General features: G+C 48.6%; 1 protein-coding gene across 7 annotated transcripts in view; it reads left to right on the forward strand.

Annotated features, from left to right (window-relative positions):
• Window positions 1–22,915, forward strand: part of mcf2la (mcf.2 cell line derived transforming sequence-like a) — a 343,346-nt gene that overhangs the window by 247,126 nt on the left and 73,305 nt on the right. For all 7 annotated transcript variants that reach the window (XM_072514367.1, XM_072514366.1, XM_072514368.1 and 4 more), the window contains 4 exons: window positions 1,731–1,797; window positions 11,900–12,015; window positions 15,990–16,059; window positions 22,398–22,490. In XM_072514367.1, the coding sequence (XP_072370468.1) occupies window positions 1,731–1,797; window positions 11,900–12,015; window positions 15,990–16,059; window positions 22,398–22,490 (346 nt within the window). The remainder of the gene's footprint in view (window positions 1–1,730; window positions 1,798–11,899; window positions 12,016–15,989; window positions 16,060–22,397; window positions 22,491–22,915) is intronic.

The raw sequence follows: 22,915 nt of genomic DNA on the forward strand, positions 1-22,915 counted from the left end.
TTATTGCCCATCTCTAATTCCATAGAAGCCCTTCAGTGCAGAAGGAGGCCATTTGGCCTATCGAGTCTGCACCGACCCTCCAAAAGAGCACCCTACCAAGGCCCACTCCCTATCCCTATCCCCAAAACTCCGCCTATTGATCATGGCCAATCCACCTAAACTGCACATAATTGCCCTTGAGAAGGTGGTGAGCCACCTTCTTGATCCGCTGCAGTCCCTGTGGTGTAGGTGCACCCACAGTGCTGTTAGGATGGGAGTTCCAGGATTTTTAAAGCAATGACAGTGAAAAAACGGCAATATATTTCCAAGTCAGAATGGTATATGTTTTGGGGGGATCTTCCAGATATTGATGTTTCCATGTGTCTGTTGCCCTCATCCTTCTAAACAGCAGATGTCGCGGGTTTGGAAGGTGCTGTCGAATCTGACACCCTTTACTTTGGATTCATTTGAAGCCAATAATGAATAGAGAAATATAGTGGTCATTGAGTAATAATGGAAATTCTTGAGAGGTTGGAATGTAGCAAGTTGAGGCTGAGAGTGCACAGCATAATGTGAGTAAGTGCTGGTCTTTTTTTTAAGCTGTAGGGCGTGATCAACCGAATCGGGACAGAGTCCCGTAGCGCAAGATTATCCGGGTGGTTTCCTACCCTTGGAATGCCGAGAAATGCCCCGCTACCTAAAGCCCACCCAGGTAGATCAGGGGCCTCAGTGGGGAACTCCTCGACAAGGCCGTACTTAGCCCTGTTTTCTGCACTGAGGAGCTCCTCTCTTCGGAACTCCTCAGTGCAATGAGAGATTGGGATGCCATTTTTAAATGGCGTCCCGATCACTTGAGCCCCGATGTGACCCCCAAATCCTCCCAAGACCCATCTCACTCTCAGGAGGTCCATCGGCCCCCATCACAATCCTCCACACCCGCGCAGAACCTAATCACCACCGTGCAAAAAATGCCAACCTGGCACCATGGCAGTGCCATCTGGGCACCTTAAAAGTGCCAGGCTGGCACCCAGGTGGCAGCAGTGCCAGAGTACCACCATGCCCCTGAGGGTCTCCAACCCCTGGGAGACCCCAATGAGTGCCATGCCATCTGGTCCCCGTTTGTGGAGACCAGTTACTGAATTGCGCTCGTCCGAGGTCTCCAAGGCGAGGGAGTTAGATCCCTTCCCTTGGTTAGATCTCGGTAATGCATATTAGACTGAGACTAGATGTCTCACTCTAATATGCAGATTTTCCAGAAAGTGTTCCTGCCCACAATGGGCGGGATTCACATTGCAACATTTTGTGAGATTGTGTTAAATCTCGCAAGGCGTGGCGATCCGGAAGTGGGATCTCTCTGGATCTACCAGTTGATTTGCGCCACACTGAGCTGCTTTCCGGGCATAATGCAACCATTAGATCCTGCCCGTACTGTTCTAGAGCTAAAACTTTGAAAAGTGAAGTTTCATGCAAGTGTCATCTTGCACAGCAACATGCTTTCTTACCTGCTAAAGTTCAAGATTTTTTAATCAGATGGTGAGTATAGATGCTCTTTAACTCAATGTGCCTGATCGAAGTGACAGAACATGTAGCATTGCTTCAGAAACAATGAATTACCCCTTGAATTGCAGCCACTGTTGTTCTGCAGGCAAAGTAATGCACCTTTTTGCTGATGTATGTTGTTCTTGTTATCCCAATAGACATAACCCTAGTATGATAAAATGGTAAAATTATATCATCTGCTTATTCCACAGTCATGTCATGAATGAGTTGATTGAAACAGAGAGAGCCTACGTAGAAGAACTACTTTGTGTGCTGGAGGTAAGCAATGAGTGTTTCTGCCCTTTCATAGAATCCCATTCGGCCATTGAGTCGGTACCGACTCTGAAAGAGCACCCTGCCTAGCTTCACTCCCCTGCCCTATCCCCATAACTCCACCTAACCTGCACATCTTTGCAAACTAATGGACAATTTAGCATGGTCAATCCACCTAACCTGCACATCTTTGGACTGTGGTAGAAAACCAGTTAACTGAGAGGAAACCCATGCAGACACTGGGAGAACTCCGCACAGGCAGTGACCCATGGCTGGAATGGTACCTGGGTCCTTGGTGCTGTAAGACAGCAGCTCAAACCACTCTGTCAGCATGCCGCCCATGATGTACGTTGTAAGGAAGCTATTTCAAACATTGTCTGACCCTTGTTTCTCTTTTTAATTCCAGTCTTGCTGGCTGCTTCATACTGCAGACTTTTGTTTAAAATAATTATTTTTGTTCAAAATAAAAAAACCCTGGTCTAATGTGTCATTTGAACTGACCCAAGCACGCCCCTAAATCCAGTGTGCTCTGTGGCAGGGTTCCATGATATCACTTTGATGGACTTGGCTAACAGCTAATCAGCTCTCCTGAAATCCAGGTCTTGACGGGCTCTCGATTCTGATTGGGAGAGGTTTCGGAATGTTCTGAAACACAACAGGCAAACTGCATCTTGCAGGGCTAAGTTTCAGTCTTGTTCGAGCCATGAGAGAGCAGGTTCTATTGGAGCAGGTTTAAAAACTCTTTCTCCACTGCACCACCTTGTCGCCTCATGAACAGCAAGAGCTATCTCTCAGTGAAACAATTAACCCGCACTATTTTCCATCCTATTACCTACATCGTCAACAACAGCACTTGTATTTATGTGGCATCTTTAACGTAGTTAAGCCACTTCACAGAGCCATTATGTAACCAAATTTGACAATGAGCCACATAAGGGGATATTAATCCAGATGGCCATAAGCTTTGTCAAGAAGGTAGTTTTTAGAGGTATTGTAAAGTAAGAGATCTGGAGAGGCTTGTGAGGGAATACCAGAGTAAAGGGCCCATAGGTAATGGAAGGCACAGCCACGAAAGATGGAACAATGAAAATCGAGCATGTGCTTACGGGATGAACATGGAAGTATTTGGAAAAAATTACCTGAATTTTAAAAATTGAGGTTTCGCATAACTGGGAGCCAATGTAGATTTGTGAACTTGCAGCTGAATGAGAAGAGGACTTAGTACAAGTGAGGGTATAAGATGGTGGAGTTTTGGATTCAGTTGTATAGATCTGAAGTTTATGGTGGTTGAAAGATGCAAGGATGGTCCAGAGTGCCTTGGAAGTCTTGCAGGGCGATGATCTGTCATCATCAGAATTGGAAAAAGTTAGAGATGGAAGTACAGACGCAGGGAATAGGGGAACCCAGAGGAAAGAGCAAAAGGAGAAAGTTATGAAGCGTCGAAGCACAAGAGGTTAAATGATGAAAGTGTGAACCAGGCTTGCGTATACAATTTCAAAATTTGCAGATGACACAAAACTCGGAAGTGCTACGAGCCTTGAAGAGGATTGCGATAGAGCACTAGGCTGGGAGAAATGGGCGGATGTGTGCCAGGTGAAATGTAATGCATGAAGTGTGAAGTAGGTCGTTTTAGTGGGAAGAATGGGGAATAAAAGTTATAAGAGTAATAAAGAAGGTGCAGAAACAAGTGACCTGGAAGCATATGTCCACAAATTATTGAAAGTGGGATGGCAGATTGAGAAAGTGGTTTATCATAGAATTTATAGTGCAGAAGGAGGCCATTTGGCCCATCGAGTCTGCACCGTCCCTTGGAAAGAGCACCCTACTTAAGCCCACACCTCCACCCTGTAACCCAGTAACTTCACCTAACCTTTTTGGACATTAAGGGGCAATTTATCATGGCCAATCCACCTAACCTGCACATTTCTGGACTGTGGGAGGAAATCGGAGCACCCGGAGGAAACCAACGCAGACACGGGGAGAACGTGCAAACTTCACACAGACAGTCACCAGAGGCCGGAATTTAACCCGGGTCCCTGGAACGGTGACTTCCAGGATGCTGGGCTTTATAGGAGAGGCATCAAGTGCAAAAGAAAAGACAAAGGTAGAGAGATTCTGTCCTTTATTTGTATTTATTCATTCACAGGATGTTTGTGTTGCTGGCAAGGCCAGCATTTGTTGCCCATCCCTAATTGCCCTTGAGAAGGTGGTGGTGAGCTGCCTTCTTGAACCATCAAATTGGTGCAGGTACACTCACAGCACCGTTAGGGAGGAAGTTCCAGGATTTTGATCTTGCTATTTTGACCTCATTGGTGGAAGGGTCAAAAGCTAGAGGACCAATTTAAAAGAGAAATCTTTTTCATGCAGCGAGTGGTTAGGATCTGGAAAGCACTGCTTAAGAGTGTGGTGGAGACAGATTTGCACAGCAAGTGGTTAAGATCTGTAATACACTGTCTGAGAATGTGGTGGAGGCAGGTTCACACAGCGAGTGGTTAGGATCTGGAATGCACTGTCTGAGAGTATGGTACAGAAGTCTTACAACACCAGGTTAAAGTCCAACAGGTTTGTTTCGAATCACTAGCTTTCGGAGCACTGCTCCTTCCTCAGGTGAATGAAGAGGTGGGTTCCAGAGACATATATATAGACAAAGTCAAAAATGCAAGACGATACTTTGAATGCGAGTCTTTACGGGTCCAGACAGAGGGATAATCACAGGTTAAAGAGGTGTGAATTGTCTCAAGGCAGGACAGTTGGTAGGATTTCACAAGCCCAGGCCAAATGGTGGGGGGTGAATGTAATGCGGCATGACTCCAAGGTTGAGGCTGTACTCATGTACGGAACTTGGCTATAGGTTTCTGCTCGGCGATTCTGCATTGTCACGGTCCTGAAGGCCGCCTTGGAGAACGCTTACCTGAAGATCAGAGAGTGAATGCCCTTGACTGCTGAAGTGTTCCCAGACTGGAAGGGAACATTCCTACCTGACGATTGTCGCGCGATGTCTGTTCATCTGTTGTCGCAGCGTCTGCATGGTCTCGCCAATGTACCACGCTTCAGGACTTCCTTTCCTGCAGCGTATGAGGTAGACAGTGTTGGCCGAGTCGCACGAGTATGTACCACGTACCTGGTGGGTGGTGGTCTCACGTGTAATGGTGATACCCATGTCGATGATCTGGCACGTCTTGCAGAGATTGCCATGGCAGGGTTGTGTGGTGTCGTGGTCGATGTTCTGAAGGCTGGGTAGTTTGCTGCAAACAATGGTTTGTTTGAGGTTGCGCGGTTGCTTGAAGGCAACTCGAAGTGTACTCTATCGGTTGTGTCCCGTGTTTGTCTTCTGAGGAGGTCAGTGCGGTCTTTTGCTGTGGCATGTTGGAACTGTCGGTCGATGAGTCGAGCGCCATATCTCGTTCGGGCCAGGGCCTCTTTCAGCGCCTGTAGCTGTCTTTTATGCTCCTCCTCATCTGAGCAGATCCTGTGTATACGGAGGGCTTGTCCATAGGGGATGGCTTCATTAATGTGTATAGGGTGGAAGCTGGAGAAGTGGAGCATCGTGAGGTTATCCGTGGGCTTGCGGTAAAGCGAAGTGCTGAGGTGTGGTGGAGGCAGGTTCCCACAGCGGGTTGTTAGGATCTGGAATGCACTGTCTGAGAGTGTGGTGGAGGCAGGGTTCACACAGGGAGTGGTTTGGATCTGGAATGTACTGTCTGAGAGTGTGGTGGAGGCAGATTTACACAGCGAGTGGTTAGGATCTGGAATGTAATGTCTGAGAGTGTGGTGGAGGCAGATTCACACAGCTAGTGTTAGGTTTTGGAATGCACTGTCTGAGAGTGTGGTGGAGGCAGATTCACACAGCGAGTGGTTAGGATCTGGAATGTAATGTCTGAGAGTGTGGTGGAGGCAGATTCACACAGCTAGTGTTAGGTTTTGGAATGTACTGTCTGAGAGTGTGGTGGAGGCAGATTCACACAGCTAGTGTTAGGTTTTGGAATGCACTGTCTGAGAGTGTGGTGGAGGCAGAGTCATACAGAATTCCAGCTTCATGACAAGCAGTTCTTAGAATGACTGATATTTAGAGTACAGTAAACTCCTATCATTCTCAACCCCCCTGTCGAGAATTTCGTTGCCTGTGCAAATTTAGGGTTGCCTTTGCAAATTTATTTGTACCTATAATCACATTTGGATGGCTTAAAACACATTCACCCGCAGAGAAGGTGCTTTCTGCACGTGTGCCAACTCTGTGTATACGCAGGTTCCCTTTTAACGATTCATTCCTGGGATGGGGGAGGTTATCCTATGAAGAAAGGTTGGCTAGGCTGGACCTGTATCCATTGGAGTTTAGAAGAATGAGAGGTGATCTTATTGAAACATGCAAGACCCTGAAGGACTTGACAGCGTGGTTGCTGAGAGGATGTTTCTCCATGTGGGAGAGACTAGAACTAGGGGGATACAGTTTAAACGTAAGTAGTCCCCTGTTTAAGATGGAGACGAGGAGAATCTCTGACGACTGTGAACCTTTGAAACTACCTTCCCCAATGGACATTGTTAAGATAGAGATAGTTTGATTCTTAACTAACATGGGAGTCAAAGGTTTTCGGGGGTAGATGGGAATGCGGAATTGAGGCCACAATCAGATCAGACATGATCTTATTGAGTTGGAGCAGAACAAACTCAAGTGGGTGAATGGCATGCCACACCTGCTACGAATTTGTATGTTTATAGAACATTACAGGGAAATGCAACTATATGCAGGAGTAAAATCACACTTAAATAAAGGCAGTTGCAAAGGTATGAAGATATATTTGGCTAAAGTAGACTGGAAAAATAAATTAAAAAGTTAAAAAGTAAGACTGGAGAGAAGCAATGACATTTAAGGAGACATTTGATAACTTTCAACAAATATATATTTAATTGAGTGAGAAAGACTCTATTGGAAGGCAATCATAGCTGACGACGGAAGTTAAGGATGGTATCAAATTGAAATAAAAAGCTGTGAGAATTGGTGGTAGACCAGAAGATTGGGAATATTTTAAAAATCAACAAAGGATGATCAAAGAAATAGTAAAGAAAGAACTGGCCAGAAATATAAAAACAGGCAATAAGAATTTCTCCAAGTATGTGAAAAGGAAGAGAGTAGCTAAATTGGTGTTGGTGCCTTTGAGATGAGACAGTGGAATTAATAGTGGGAAACAAAGAAATCGTAGAGAGTTGAACAAACACAGTAGAAGCATCCCAATAAAAATAGTTTAAAAATCAAGGGGCAAAATGGAGGAAGGCGCTTAAACCACCACTATCATTAGAGAAAAAGTATTAGGAAAGCTAATGGGACGAAAGGCTGAGAGGGACCCAGGACCTGCAGCCTAGGATTATAAACTAAATAGCTTCAGGGATAGTGGACTCTTTGGTAGTAATCATCCACAATTCCCTAGATTCTGGAGATTCAAGATTCCCCAGAAAGGTTCTGGAAGGTTGGAAAACCACAATATTTGTATTCCAGAAAGGAGGGAGACGGAAAGCAGGAAACCCTAGGCCAGTTAGCCTAACACGTGTGTCATGTGAGAGTACCTTTAAGAAATGGGTGTTTATAAATGGGTGTGTATATAAGTATCTGTAGTGAGAGTACCTTTAAGAAATGGGTGTTTATTACTGCGGTGATGTCAGAGAGTGGGTGGTGCTGGGCTGTCTGTCAGCTTTTTACTTTCGTTTTAGGCTGTTTGCTGCAGGGTGTGTTTTAGTTTCGTTTTCAAAGCTGGATAGCTGCAGTCACAGCCAGAATGTAAATTAAAGTCTCTCTCTGTAATCTAAAGAATGTAAATCGATCCTTTGGTGATTTAAAACTAATGACTGCTCTTAGTAGTGACTTTAACCTGATGTGCTTCTGCTGAAAGTTTCTTTCTTAAGTCTTCTGGATGTTAAAAGGACAGCTTAAGAATTACTTAGTGTTCTTTGGGGGTTGTATTTGAATTAATAGTTGCCAAGATGTTCACTGTATATTTTAAAAAGGCTGGGTGCCCCGATCAGAGCTGAGGAGATATTTGAGGGCTTAAAGGCCATGCATATAAGGTAAAGCCCTGATTATTTTAGAACGCACCGTGGGATGAGACAGGGATGCCCCCTCTCCCCACTGCTGTTTGCGCTAGCTATAGAGCCGCTGGCAATTGCTCTGAGGGCTTCAGAGGGTTGGAAGGGGCTGGTTTGGGGGGGGGGGGGGGGGGAGCATAGAGTTTCATTGTACGCAGATGACCTGCTCTTGTACGTTTCAGACCCGATGGCGGGGATGGACGGAATTATGGCGACCCTGGGGGAATTCGGCCAGTTTTCGGGATACAAATTGAATATGACAAAAAGTGAAATGTTTGTAGTTCAGGAGAGGGGCCAAGGGGACCGGCTGAGGGAGCTGCCGTTCCGGTTAGTTGGGGACAGTTTCAGGTACCTGGGAATACAAGTGGCGCGGGATTGGGGTTGACTGCACAAGCTGAACCTGTCCCGGCTGGTAGATCAAATGCGAGGGGAGTTCCGGAGGTGGAATGCACTCCCGCTGTCGTTAGCTGGGAGAGTACAGACAGTTAAAATGCCGGTCCTCCCAAGGTTCTTATTCGTGTTCCAGTGTCTCCCCATTTTCATTCCACGTTCCTTTTTTAAGAGGGTAAGCAAGATCATTTTGGGCTTTGTATGGCGGGCAAGTCCCTGCGAGTAAAGAGAGTGATGCTCGAGCGGAACAGGGGGGAAGGGGGGCTTGCACTGCCGAATTTTAGCAACTATTATTAGGGTGGTAGGGGAGGGTCGGCTTGGGATCGGGTTGAGGCAGCCTCATGTAGGGGTACCAGTCTGGGGTCGTTGGTGACGGCGCCGCTGCCATTCCCGCCGGCGCGCTTCTCCACCAGTCCTGCAGTGGTGGCGGCCCTTCGGATTTGGGGACAGTGGAGGAGGCACGTGGGAGCAACGGGAGCATCGGTCTGGTCCCCGATCTGTGACAACCATCGATTTGCTCCAGGGAGGTTGGATGGGGGGTTTCGGGTATGGCGGAGGGCGGGGATTGAGCGGATGGGAGATTTGTATTTGGAAGGGAGCTTCCCTAGCTTGAGGGCGCTGGAGTTTGGGTTGACGAGGGGGAATGAATTCTGGTATATTCAGGTGCGGGACTTTTTGCGCAGGCAGGTGCCATCTTTTCCACTCTGCCACTAAGGGGGATCCAAGGTAGGGTAGTGTCTAGAGGATGGGTGGGAGAAGGAAATGTCTCGGATATTTACAAGGAGCTCATGGGGGCGGAGGAACACAGACCGAGGAGCTGAGGCATAAATGGGAGGAGGAGTTGGGAGAGGAGATTGAGGAAGGCCTGTGGGCGGACGCGCTGAGCAGGTGAATGGGACTGCAACATGTGCCAGGCTTGGCCTGATTCAATTTCTGGTCGTCCACCGGGCCAACATGGCAGTGTCCCGGATGAGCAGATTCTTCGGCGTAGAGGACAGGTGTGTAAAGTGTCTGAGAGGACCGGCAGACCATGTCCACATGTTTTGGGCGTGTCCAAAACTCAGGAGATACTGGCAGGGGTTCGAGGATGTCATGTCTAGAGTATTGAACACGAGGGTGGCAATGAGTCCAGAGGTAGCGATTTTTGGGGTTTCAGAGGCCCCGGATGTCCAGGGGGAGAAAGAGGCCGACATCTTGGCCTTTGCTTCCCTGGTAGCCCGGAGACGGATACTCCTAGCTTGGAGGGACTCAAAGCCCCCGAAGTCGGAAGCCTGGCTGTCAGACATGGCGAGTTTCCTGGGCTTAGAAAAAAATCAGGTTCACCTTGAGAGGGTCATTGTTAGGGTTCACTCAGATGTGGCAACCATTCATTGACTTCTTTGCGGAGAATTAATTGTCAGCAGGGTGGGAGGGGGAGGGTTAGGGGAATGTAGTATAGGGGGTCAATTAGGCAGATCTGGGTGGGGCGGGCTACGGCAATTGCACTATGTACTTTGTTTACTGTGCAGTCCTTTTGTTTTGTCGTTCTGTAATTCTACTGTTTACAATGCCAAAAAATACCTCATTAAAATTGTTTATTAAAAAAAAAGGTTAACTTGAGTTCATAGAATAAACATTGTTTTGCTTTAAAAAATACTTTTCCATTTCTGCTGCACCACACCTGTAGAGTGGGCCGTGTGCTCCCCATACCACAATCAGGTAAAAGTTGTGGGTCAGGTGAATTCCATGATACACTATGGGGTTCTCTAAACCCTGGCCCATAACACGTGTCATTGGGGAAAATGCTAGAATCCATTGTTAAGGAAGCAATAGCAGGTCATTTAGAAAATTATAACAGTCAGGCAGAGTCAACATGGTTTTATGAAAATGAAATCATGTTTGCTAAATCTAACAGAGTCGTTTGAGGATGTAACAAGTAAGTCTATAGGCGTGGCTCATGCCGTTAAACTGGTAGGGTGGGGCTGTGAAAGGGCGCACCGCACTGCGATTTAAAAACACAAAATCTCCGCCCCCCCCCCTCATAAATGCACAAGGACAATCCCCCATCCTTCCATGGACATGGGGACTACCCCCAGAACACTAAGAACATCCCTCTCCCCCCCCCCCCACCTCCATGGACACTGGTTACACCCCCTTCCCCTTCCCTCAGCCACTGGGAACACCCCCTCTTCCCCTCCCCATGGACATGGGGAAAGGCCACCAATAAGCGGAACATCCCACAACGGGGCTTCCCTGAAGGGCTTCCCTTGGCATTGCCCCCTAGCACTGACGTCACGAGTGAGGGAGAGATTCCCAATGTGAGGGCATGGGACCCTTTAAAACAATGATAATTTATTCAAATGAGGGTTCTGATCTTTCTGGCGACCTCATTATTTTAGTGGCATTAGTTTTAGGAGCTGTAGGGAGGTTCTCGTTTTCTGACTCGTGCAGGATTTTGTTCCCATGTCGCCACCAAAGGCAGGCGCAAAACACCAGCCAATGTATTTGGTTTTCCAAAAGGTATTCAATAAGGTGCCACATAAAGGGTAATAGCACGGGATAAGAGCCCGGGGTGTTGGAGTAATATATTTAGCATGGTTAGAAGATTAGCTAACAACAGGAAACGGTCAGAATAAATGGGTCATTTTCACTTTGGGCAAACTGTACTTAGTGGAATATTATTTAAATGGTGAGATACTGCAGAATGCTGTGGTGGGTTCTGGGTGTCAATGTACGAGAATCCCAGAAGATTAGCATGCAGGAATAGCAAGTAATTAGGAAGGAAAATGGAATGGTGACCTTTACTCCAAGGGAAAATCTTACTACAACTGTAGCGGACATTGGTGAGATTGCATCTGGAGCATTGTGTACAGTTTTAGTCTCCGAAACTCTTGCCCCGGAGACAGTTCAGAGAAGCTTTACTGGATTGATTCCTGGCACGAATGGGTTGTCTGTAGAGGAAATGTTGCGCAGGTTGGACCTTTACCCATTAGAGTTTAGAAGAATGAGAGGTGATCTTATTGAAACAGTGAAGATTCTGAGAGGGCTTGACAGGGTGGATGTGGCGAGGATATTTCTCCTCAATCTAATGCTAGGAGTTCACAGTTTATAAATAAGGGGTCCCATTCAAAATGAAGATGAAGAGTAATTTATTCTCTGAGACATTAATCACTGGATTCTTTTGCCCAGAGAGTGGTGGAGGCTGATTCATTGAATTCAAAGTTGGGTTAAACGATTTTTGAGCTACAAGGATCAAAGGTTAATGAATGGCAGTGTGAGTTTGAGGGGCCAAATGACCTATTCCTGCACCTATTTCTTCTCTTTGTATGATAATTCACAGAGTTTAGCAACTCCCTTGATTACACTGAGAATTGTGCATAATGTACTCAACAGTAAGTACGCATTTCATCTTTCAAATTAACTCCCCAGGAAAATTAATCTAGTAATTAATTAATCAGTAATCCAGGTCACAGGGATGATATAGGAAAACAGAAGTGAAGTCTCAAGTCGCTCTAACATAACTTTCATACTTAGAGGTGTCCAAATGGAACTGTCCCAGTAAACTGAGGAGGTTATATTGTTGGTAGCTGCTTGCAGGAAGTCTTTGCTGGTCAGTGTCAGATCTGATTTGTCTCCTAATCTCATTGTTTTTTTTATCCTCCAGGGGTATGCTGCCGAGATGGAAAATCCCTCGATGATTCCATTCATCCCAGTCGTTCTACAGAAGAAGAAAGATGTGCTGTTTGGAAACATGCCTGAAATCTATGACTTCCATAACAGGTGAAGCCATATCTGACCAAGTGTCACTCCGTGAAGCATGGGCCTCTGGATTTATTAGGTCAGTGGGAGGGTATTGCTTTCAATGGGGGGCGGTTCAGCTCAGTTGGCTGGACAGCTGATTCATGATGCAGAGCAGCACCAACAGCGCAAGTTCAACCCCTGTACCGGTTGAGGTTATTGATAAAGGTCCTGCCATCTCAATCTTCCCCTTGCCTGAGGAGTGGTGACCCTCAGATTAAATCACCACCAGTGAGCTCTCCCCCTCAAAGGGGAAAACAGCCTACCGTTCTCGGGGACTGTGGTGTCATGTACATTTTTATATTTATTTTATCATATTTACATAAAGTCACTGAGCACCCATGCCCCTGGGAGTGTATCTCCAATGCCAATCTCCTTGTGCAACCAGAATACTTGATGCCCATATGATGCCCCCCTACTCACACCCCTCCCCAAAGTGTCAGTCCACCTTTCTTTACCTCCCTATGTGTAGCCTTCACCAGTAGACCCACTTGGAGATAGATGTATCTTCTCTCTGTCAAAGCTTCGACCAGCGGTCACCCCTCCATGGTGTCAGCTTTGTCTTTGTGGCTGTGAACGTACCTTTTTTAGTTATAAGGTCATTGGCTCTAGTTCCACTCCAGAGACTGATGAACAAACTCTATGCTGACCTTTCCAGTGCAGTGCTGGGGGAGTGCTGCACTAATGGAGGTGCCGTCTTTTGGATGAGACATTGCCATAGGTCTACCCACTGGGTTGAAAAGGTATTGGGACACTGTTCAAAGAGGAGATGGGGAGTTCTCATTCGTTTTGGCCAATATGTATCCCTCAACCTCCATAACTCGCACAGCTTATCTGGTCATTCATGTCCTTGCTGTTTGTGGAATTTGCTGTGTGCAAATTGACTGTGTTTCCCACACATGAGCGCAGAATATACTCTGGGTGGGGGACTTCAATGTCCATCACCAAGAGCGGCTCAGTAGTACCACCACAGACCGAGCTGGCCGGGCCCTAAAGGACATAGCTGCTAGACTGGGACTGCAGCAGGCGGTGAGGGAACCAACAAGAGGGCAAACATACTTGACCACATCCTCACCAATCTGGATGAAGCTGTCCCTGACAGTATCGGTAGTAGTGATCACTGCACAGTCCTTGTGGAGACAAAGTCCTGCCTTCACACTGAGGATACCCTCCATCTTGTTATGTGGCACTACGACCGTGCTAAATGGGATAGACTGAACAGATCTAACAACTCAAGACTGGGCATCTATGAGGTGCTGTGGGCCATCAGCAGCAGAAGAATTGTATTCAATATTAACCTGCTCACATATTGGGCTCTGCCAGGGACACTCAGCTCCTGACCTCATTACAGCCTTGGTTCAAACATGGACAAAAGAGCTGAATGCGAGAGGTGAGGTGAGCATGACTGCCCTTGACATCAAGGCAGCATTTGACTGAGTATGGCATCAAGGAGCCCAAACTAAACTGGAGTCAATTGGAATGAGGGGGAAAACTCTCCACTGGCTGTAGTCATATCTGGCACAAAGGAGAATGATTCTGGTGGTTGGAGGTGAATCATCTCAGCTGCAGGACATCACTGCAGGAGTTCCTCAGGGTAGTGTTCTTCATAGATAGATAGAATTTACAGTGCAGAAGGAGGCCATTCGGCCCATCGAGTCTGCACCGGCTCTTGGAAAGAGCACCCTACCCAAGGTCCACACCTCCACCCTATCCCCATAACCCAGCAACCCCACTCAACACTAAGGGCAATTTTGGACACTAAGGGCAATTTATCATGGCCAATCCACCTAACCTGCACATCTTTGGACTGTGGGAGGAAACCGGAGCACCCGGAGGAAACCCACGCACACACGGGGAGGATGTGCAGACTCCGCACAGACAGTGACTCAAGCCGGAATCGAAACTGGGACCCTGGAGCTGTGAAGTAATTGTGCTATCCACAATTCTACTGTGCTGCTCTTGGCCCAACCATCTTCAGCTTCTTCAGCAATGACCTCCCTTCCATCATAAGTTCAGAAGCGGGGATGTTTTCGGATGACTGCGCAATGTTCAGCACCATTTGCGTCTCCTCAGATAATGAAGCAGTCCATGTCCAAAAGCAGCAAGACCTAGCCAATATCCAGACTTGGGCTGACAAATGGCAAGTTGCATTTGTGCCACACAAGTGTCAGGCAATGACCATCTCCTACAAGTGAGGGTCTAGCCTCCGCCCCTTGACATTCAACGGCATTTCCATCGCTCAATCCCCCACTTTCAACATCCTGGGGGTTACCATTGATCAGAAATTGAACTGGACTAGCCATATTAATACCGTGACTACCAAGGCAGGTCAAAGGCTAGGACTCCGACAGCGAGTAACCAACCCCCCAAAGCCTGTCCACCATCTACAAGGCATAAGTCAGGAGTATAATGGAAACTCTCCACTTGCCTGGATGAGTGCAGCTCCAACAACACTCAAGAAGCTCAACACCATCCAGGCCAAAGCAACCCGTTTAATTGCTCCACCTTCCACAAACGTTCATACCCTCTACCACCGATGAACAGTGGCAGCCATGTGTACCAGCTACAAGATGCACTGCAGTAACTCATCAAGGTTGTTCAGACAGCACCTTCCAAACCCAAGACTACTACCATCTAGAAGGACAAGAGCAACAGATACCTGGGAACCTCAGCACCTGGAGGTTCCCCTTCGAGCCACTCACCACATGGACTTGGAAATATATAACCGTTCCTTCACTGTCGCTGGGGGAACATCCTAGAACTCCCTCCCTAACAGCACAGTAGATGTACCTACACTTCAAGGACTGCAGCAGTTCAAGAAGGCATCTCACCACCAGGGCAACTAGGGATGGGCATTAAATGCACCCACATCCCGTAAATTAATTTTTTTAAAACACAGGGGGCGCGATTCTCCGCTCCCGTGCCGGTTGGGAGAATCGCCTGGGTCGCCAACTTTTCCAGCGACGCCGGTCCAACGCCCTCCCGCGATTCACGGAAGCGGCCAGATCAGCACAATCGCGTTTTGCGCGGCGCGGTCCAGTGAATCGCCCGAGACAGCCAAAATGGCGATTCACCGGTACTCCCGCGATTCTCAGTGCCGGGTGGGCCGAGCGGCCTGCCCAAAACGGCGGGTTCCCCCGGCGCCGTCCACACCTGGCCGCTGCCAGCGGGAACAGCGCGGGAACGCTGGGGGGGAGGGGGGGGCCTCAAATGGGGTCTGGCCCGTGATCGGTGCCCACCGATCGTCGGGCCGGCCTCTCTGAAGGAGGACCTCTTTTCTTCCGCAGCCCCGCAAGATCCGTCAGACATCTTCTTACGGGGCGGACTTGGAGAAGACGGCAACCACGCATGACCGGGTGACGCCAGTTATGCAGCGCAGGCCGCGTCATGTATGCGGCGCTGCCTTTACACGGCGCCAAGGCCTGGCGCGCGTAAATGACGCGCCGCCGCTCCTAGCCCATTATCGGGCCCTGAATCGGTCGGGATAGGGGCCGTTTTGCGCCGTCGTGAACCTCGACGGCGTTCACGATGGCATAAACACTCTGCCTCCATTTCGGAGAATCCCGCCCAGCAACTGTGACTGCACATTAAAAGCATTTGATTGGCTGCAGAGTGCTTTGTACATCTTTGAGTTTGTGAAAGGCACTATATAAATGTGCATCTTCTTACTGCGCTGGGGAAATAATGGGTAATAGTGGCTTTTCACAGTAACTTCACTGAAGCCTACTTGTGACAATAAGTGACAATTATTGTTATAAAATGGCAGCTTGAAGGATCCCAGGCCAGGTTCTGCCCTCTGTCATTGTGGGCCATGTAAGTCATAAACATCGATGTTCTACTTCTGGCAAGGGTAACAAAAATGATCCAGAGTAAGTGGACGATTAAAGGGCTCTAGTTTTTTATAAGAGGACTTTAAACTCCAACCTGAGTAGTTGTGTTTCCTTCCTCCTGTTTAGGATATTCCTGAGGGAGTTGGAAAATTACATTGATTGTCCGGAGTTGGTGGGCCGATGTTTCCTACAGCGGGTATGTAAAGTCAGTTTGAGTAATGCTGTGGTGTATCAATGTGTCCATCTTATCGTTGCCATACACAGAATTGGTCCCAGATAGCTATGGGCTGCTATTATGGAGCACCTAATTTCTCTGCGCTGTTTGGAAACTATACCCTCACTGCAACTGCAGGGTCATTGGGCCCACTTCCATTCTCTCTCTCCCTCCAACTCACACTCCCCTTCTCTCCCCCTCCCCTTCTCTCCCGCTCCCCTTCTCTCCCGCTCCCCTTCTCTCCCGCTCCCCTTCTCTCCCGCTCCCTGCCTTTTCTGCTCCCGCCCTCCCCGCCTCTCCAGCTCCACATCCCCGTTTCCCATCTCCCCGCTCCACCTCTCCCCATTCCCCCTCTCCCCACCTCCACACTTCCTCTCTCCCCACTCCCCCAGCTCCACCCTCTCACGCTCCCCCCTCTCACACTCCCCCTCTTGTCATAATATACACCAGTATATCATGGTGCAGACACACACTGATGGACACACAGTGGGACCAATCAACACACACAACACCGCAGCCAATCACCAGTGAGAGCACATGCACTATAAAGACAGGGGGCATCAGAGTTCCCGCTCATTCGAGTAGCAGCTAGCTAGGAGCTCAGAGCTCACAGCCTGCAACACAGACATTCACCATGTGCTAAGTGCATCAACTGGTTAGGACAAGGCAAAGGTCTTTAGTTAAAGCTGGTATCGTATTTACCCACAGTTCAAGTATGTTTAAATAGTTAACCTTTTAATAAAATAGTGTTGCACTACTTCAAATGTTGGTGACCTGTATGTGATCCAGAACACCCAACACATCACCTCTCACACTCCCCCTCTCACGCCCCCCCTCTCACGCCGCCCCCCCCTCTCACGCTCCTCCCCTCACACACACCCCTCTCACACTCCCCCCCTCTCACGCTCCCCCTCTCACACTCCCCCCTCTCACGCTCCCCCTCTCACCCTCCTCCCCCCCTCACGCTCCCCCTCTCACACTCCCCCCTCACGCTCCCCCTCTCACACTCCTGCCTCTCACGCTCTCCCTCTCACACTCCCCCCCTCACGCTCCCCCTCTCACACTCCCCCCTGTCACGCTCCCCCTCTCACACTCCTCCCCCCCTCACGCTCCCCCTCTCACACTCCCCCCTCTCACGCTCCCCCTCTCACACTCCCACCTCTCACGCTCTCCCTCTCACACTCCCCCCTCACACTCCCCCTCTAAAGCTCCCCCCTCTCACTCTGCCCCCCTCTCACGCTGCCCCCCTCTCACGCTGCCCCCCCTCTCACGCTGCCCCCTCTCTCACGCTGCCCCCTCTCTCACGCTGCCCCCTCTCACGCTGCCCCTCTCTCACGCTGCCCCCCTCTCACGCTGCCCCCTCTCACGCTGCCCCCTCTCACGCTGCCCCCCTCTCACGCTGCCCCCCTCTCACGCTGCCCCCCTCTCACGCTGCCCCCCTCTCACACTGCCCCCCTCTCACGCTGCCCCCCTCTCACGCTGCCCCCCTCTTTCGCTGCCCCCCCTCTCACGCTGCCCCCCTCTCACGCTGCCCCCCCTCTCACGCTGCCCCCCTCTCACGCTGCCCTCCCTCTCACGCTGCTCCCCCTCTCACGGTGCACCCCCTCATGCTGCCCCCCCTCACGCTGCCCCCCCTCACGCTGCCCCCCCTCACGCTGCCCCACTCTCACGCTGCCCCCCTCTCACGCTGCCCCCTCTCACGCTGCCCCCTCTCACGCTGCCCCCCTCTCACGCTGCCCCCCTCTCACGCTGCCCTGCTCTCACGCTGCCCCCCTCTCATGCTGCCCCCCCTTACGCTGCCCCCCTCTCATGCTACGCCCCCTCTCACGCTGTGTCCCCCTCACGCTGCGCCCCCTCTCACGCTGCCCCCCCCCTCACACTGCCCCCTCTCACGCTGCCCCGCCTCTCACGCTGCCCCCCTTCTCACGCTGCCCCCCTCTCACGCTTCTCCCCCTCTCACATTGCCCCCCCTCTCATGCTCCCCCTTCACACTCCCCCTCCTCACACTCCCCCCCCCCCCCCCCTCTCACGCTCCCCCTTTATGCTTCCCCCCTCTCCCAACTTATATCCCTTTGCAGAATCTGTGTATCCTCCTCACAACCTGCAACCTTTGTATCTTTGTACCGTCACCAAATTTGGCTCTAGTACTGTCAGCCCCTTCATCCAAGTCATTGATATGAATCGTAAAGAGTTGGGGCCTCAGTATTGATCTCTCTGCCATGCCTCTGGTTAGTTTGCCAACCTGAAAATGACCCATTTTACTGTCTCTGCTTCCTGTTAGTTAACCAATTCTCTATCCATGCTAATATATTATCCTCAATTCATGAGCTCTTATTTTGTGCAGTCAGCTCTTACGTGGCACCTGATTAAATGCCTTTTGGAAATCCAAATACTCTATATCTATCAGTTCTCCTTTATCCACCCTGCTTGTCACATCCTCAGACTACCTTTATTAGGCTAATCATGTACATCCTCAGACTACGCTAAACAAATTTGTCAAACACGATTTCTCTTGTTTACTGTTAATTGATAGTATTATTAATTTTAAATATCTTGCTATAACCTGAATAATGGATCCTAGCATTTTCCCAGTGCCAGATGTTAGGATAATTGGTCTACGGTTCCCCACTTTCAGTATCTCTCTTTTCTTGAATTGAGATGTTACATTTGTGGTTATCCAATCCGCTGGGACCATTCCAGAACCTCGGGAATTTTGGAAGATTACATCCAAGGCATTCACTATCTCTGTAGCCACAGACCCTGGCATGCAGGCCACCAAGACCAGGGCACTTCTCAGCCTTTCGTTCTAATAGTTTGCTTTAGTGAACTTGATTGATTTAGCACTGGTTTACGGGGCTGGTTTAGCACACTGGGCTAAATCGCTGGCTTTTAAAGCAGACCAAGCAGGCCAGCAGCACGGTTCAATTCCCGTACCAGCCTCCCCAAACAGGCGCCGGAATGTGGCGACTAGGGGCTTTTCACAGTAACTTCATTGAAGCCTACTTGTGACAATAAGCGATTTTCATTTCATTGATCTACTACATATTAGGAGGAATCGTGATGAGGTGTCAGGGGTCTGAGCTGCCAGTTGGACAATTGGTGAGATACCCATGTGGTTTCTATCCAGGAGGCCCACTGAGCCACATGGCAATCAGGAAGTTGTAAGGCCACCGGGCTTTCACCTCAAATCAAGACCCCTAGGGCAGAAATCCTGCTACAGAGAGCTGCAAACCAATCAGAGGCCTGCAGTTCTTGAGCTTAACAGCACCACATGGGAGGCCATGGCTGCCGGAAGCAGGGGCACTGGACAACCAGGATCGTAGAGCGACCCAGGCAACAGTTAAATAATGTTGGGTTGGTTTTAGGGGGGTTTCACGTGGCGGGGGCTGCAGGGGGTTTAGCAGCAAGGGCAGTGGGGTGTCTCTCCGTGTGCAGCACCCTTCCTAATGTTGAATCCCTCAAGGGACATCCTCAGCCCACCAAAGGTGACCAATATGGAGGCATATGACGTACATAAGCAACTGGGATCAAGTTGATCCCTTGAAGAGTATAGAGATTGTCGAAATAGAGTTAAGAGGGAAATCAGGAGGGCAAAAAGGGGACATGAAATTGCTTTGGCAAATAATGCAAGGGAGAATCCAAAGAGATTCTACAGATACATAAAGGGGAAAAGAGTAACTAGGGACAGAGTAGGGCCTCTTAAGGATCAACAAGGACATCTATGTGCAGAGCCACAAGAGTTGGGTGAGATCCTGAATGAATATTTCTCATCGGTATTCACGGTGGAGAAAGGCATGGATGTTAGGAAACTAAGGGAAATAAATAGTGATGTCTTGAGAAGTGTGCATATTACAGAGGAGGAGGTGCTGGAAGTCTTAAAGCGCATCAAGGTAGATAAATCCCCGGGACCTGATGAAATGTATCCCAGGATGTTGAGGGAGGCTAGGGAGGAAATTGCGGGTCCCCTAACCGAGATATTTGAATCATCGGCAGCCACAGGTGAGGTGCCTGAAGATTGGAGAGTGGCGAATGTTGTGCCCTTGGTTAAGAAGGGCAGCAGGGAAAAGCCTGGGAACTACAGACCGGTGAGCCTAACGTCTGTAGTAGGTAAGTTGCTAGAAGGTATTCTGAGAGACAGGATCTACAAGCATTTAGAGAGGCAAGGACTGATTCGGGGCAGTCAGCATGGCGTTGTGCGTGGAAAATCATGTCTCACAAATTTGATTGAGTTTTTTGAGGGGGTGACCAAGAAGGTAGATGAGGGCAGTGCAGTAGACGTTGTCTACATGGACTTTAGCAAAGCCTTTGACAAGGTACCGCATGGTAGGTTGTTGCAGAAGGTTAAAGCTCACGGGATCCAGGGTGAGGTTGCCAATTGGATTCAAAATTGGCTGGACGACAGAAGGCAGAGGGTGGTTGTAGAGGGTTGTTTTTCAAACTGGAGGCCTGTGACCAGTGGTGTGCCTCAGGGATCGGTGCTGGGTCCACTGTTATTTGTGATTTATATTAATGGTTTGGATGAGAATTTAGGAGGCATGGTTAGTAAGTTTGCAGATGACACCAAGATTGGTGGCACAGTGGATAGTGAAGAAGGTTATCTAGGATTGCAACGGGATTTTGATCAATTAGGCCAGTGGGCCGACGAATGGCAGATGGAGTTTAATTTAGATAAATGTGAGGTGATGCATTTTGGCAGATCGAATCAGGCCAGGACCTACTCAGTAAATGGTATGGCGTTGGGGAGAGTTATAGAACAAAGAGATCTAGGAGTACAGGTTCATAGCTCCTTGAAGGTGGAGTCGTAGGTGGACAGAGTGGTGAAGAAGGCATTCGGCATGCTTGGTTTCATTGGTCAGAACATTGAATACAGGAGTTGGGACGTCTTGTTGAAGTTGTACAAGACATTGGTACGGCCACATTTGGAATACTGTGTGCAGTTCTGGTCATCCTATTATAGAAAGGATATTATTAAACTAGAAAGAGTGCAGAAAAGATTTACTAGGATGTTGCCGGGACTTGATGGTTTGAGTTATAAGGAGAGGCTGGATAGACTGGGACTTTTTTCCCTGGAGCGTAGGAGGCTTAGGGGTGATCTTATAGAGGTCTATAAAATAATGAGGGGCATAGATACGGTAGATAGTCAACATCTTTTCCCAAAGGTAGGGGAGTCTAAAACTAGAGGGCATAGGTTTAAGGTGAGAGGGGAGAGATTCAGAAGGGCCCAGAGGGGCAATTTCTTCACTCAGAGGGTAGTGAGTGTCTGGAATGGGCTGCCAGAGGTAGTAGTAGAGGCGGGTACAATTGTGTCTTTTAAAAAGCATTTAGATAGTTACATGGGTAAGATGGGTATAGAGGGTTATGGGCCAAGTGCGGGCAACTGGGACTAGCTTAATGGTAAAAACTGGGCGGCATGGACTGGTTGGGCCGAAGGGCCTGTTTCCATGCTGTAAACTTCTATGATTCTATGATTCTATAATATGCCTCACAGGTTTCTCTGTTGTGCATGTCACACAGCGACAGACCCTGAAGCTGGGATAATACCAGTGATGGCACGATGAGTGATCATTCATTTGCTACTTAAGGGCCTCAGTTGGTGACTGAGTGGGAAATCGACCTTGGGCCTTCCCACCAGAACTTAATTCTAGCAGAGGCAGGACGACAGTGGGCCAGGTTCTGTTGCACCAGCATCCTGCCGAGGTACATGCCCATTCCCTGCCGAGGTACATTCTCACCTCCAAATTCACCACCAGCGAGAGCACAAGAAAAAGCCCACTGTTTCAGAAAACTGTTGCAAAGCTGTTTTCCAAACTCACCTTCCAGACTGCGTTTGCCATTTGAGTTGTCTGGTCTGTAGAAAGATTTAAATCTCTCAGGATTATTGCATTGCCTTTGTTATGAGCTCCATTTAATTATTTTTTTAATGCTCCCTCTAATGGTATATCTACTGTTAGAGACCCCAAAACTACTGCCATCAGTGTTATCTGACCCTTGTTATTCCTAATCTCCGCCAAACTGACTCTACTTGCTGATCTTCTGAGCCAAGATCCTTTCTCACTAATGTCTTGATAAGGGCACAGTGGGAGGGCCTGTAGAATAGGATAAGATGAAATCATTCTGCTGTAGAGGCTCTGAATTCAATTCCAAGGTGTGACTGAAGGTGTGTCTGTTACCCACATCCGTTGTTGATGAGGTGACTTGTGGGGAAAATATTGCCAATCATTAGCCAAGCAGTAAACTAAATGTAGGTGACCGTGAATTTCCAACAATTACTAATTTGTGAAGCGATGAAACTCCTGACACAAGATCGTTTATGTTTGTAGATGGAAGACCTTCAGATTTATGAGCGGTACTGTCGAAATAAACCCCGCTCAGAAAGCTTGTGGAGGCAGTGTTCAGACTGCATCTTCTTCCAGGTACTTCTGTTTGTTTCTTCTTACACTTCTTGGGCTTTGAAGACAGTTCAGATGCAAGGCAGGTTGTGTTAGAGGACTATATTATCACCTAACTGCAACTCCGTTGACTCTGGGGGGGCCTTTCCTTTGCTGCTCCAGTTGTCTAAATGTTGCATTCGCCAAACCTATTTTGCTTTTCATGATCTTGCTTATCACAGGGATACCACAGAACCGACCAAGTTCCATATTGAAGTGATTTCATGTTCAGGATGGCCATATTATTCATTCATGAAATGCTGGTGTTGCTGGCTAGACCATCATTTATTGCTCAAGAAGTCACCTTCTTGAATCACTGCAGTCTGTGTTGTGTAGGTAGACCCACAGTGCTGTTAGGGAGGGTGTTCCAGATTTTTGACCCAGTGATTGCAAACAAAGAGAGAGAGAGA

This window comes from Scyliorhinus torazame, chromosome 8, assembly GCF_047496885.1.
Source record: "Scyliorhinus torazame isolate Kashiwa2021f chromosome 8, sScyTor2.1, whole genome shotgun sequence".
Taxonomy (NCBI): domain Eukaryota; kingdom Metazoa; phylum Chordata; class Chondrichthyes; order Carcharhiniformes; family Scyliorhinidae; genus Scyliorhinus; species Scyliorhinus torazame.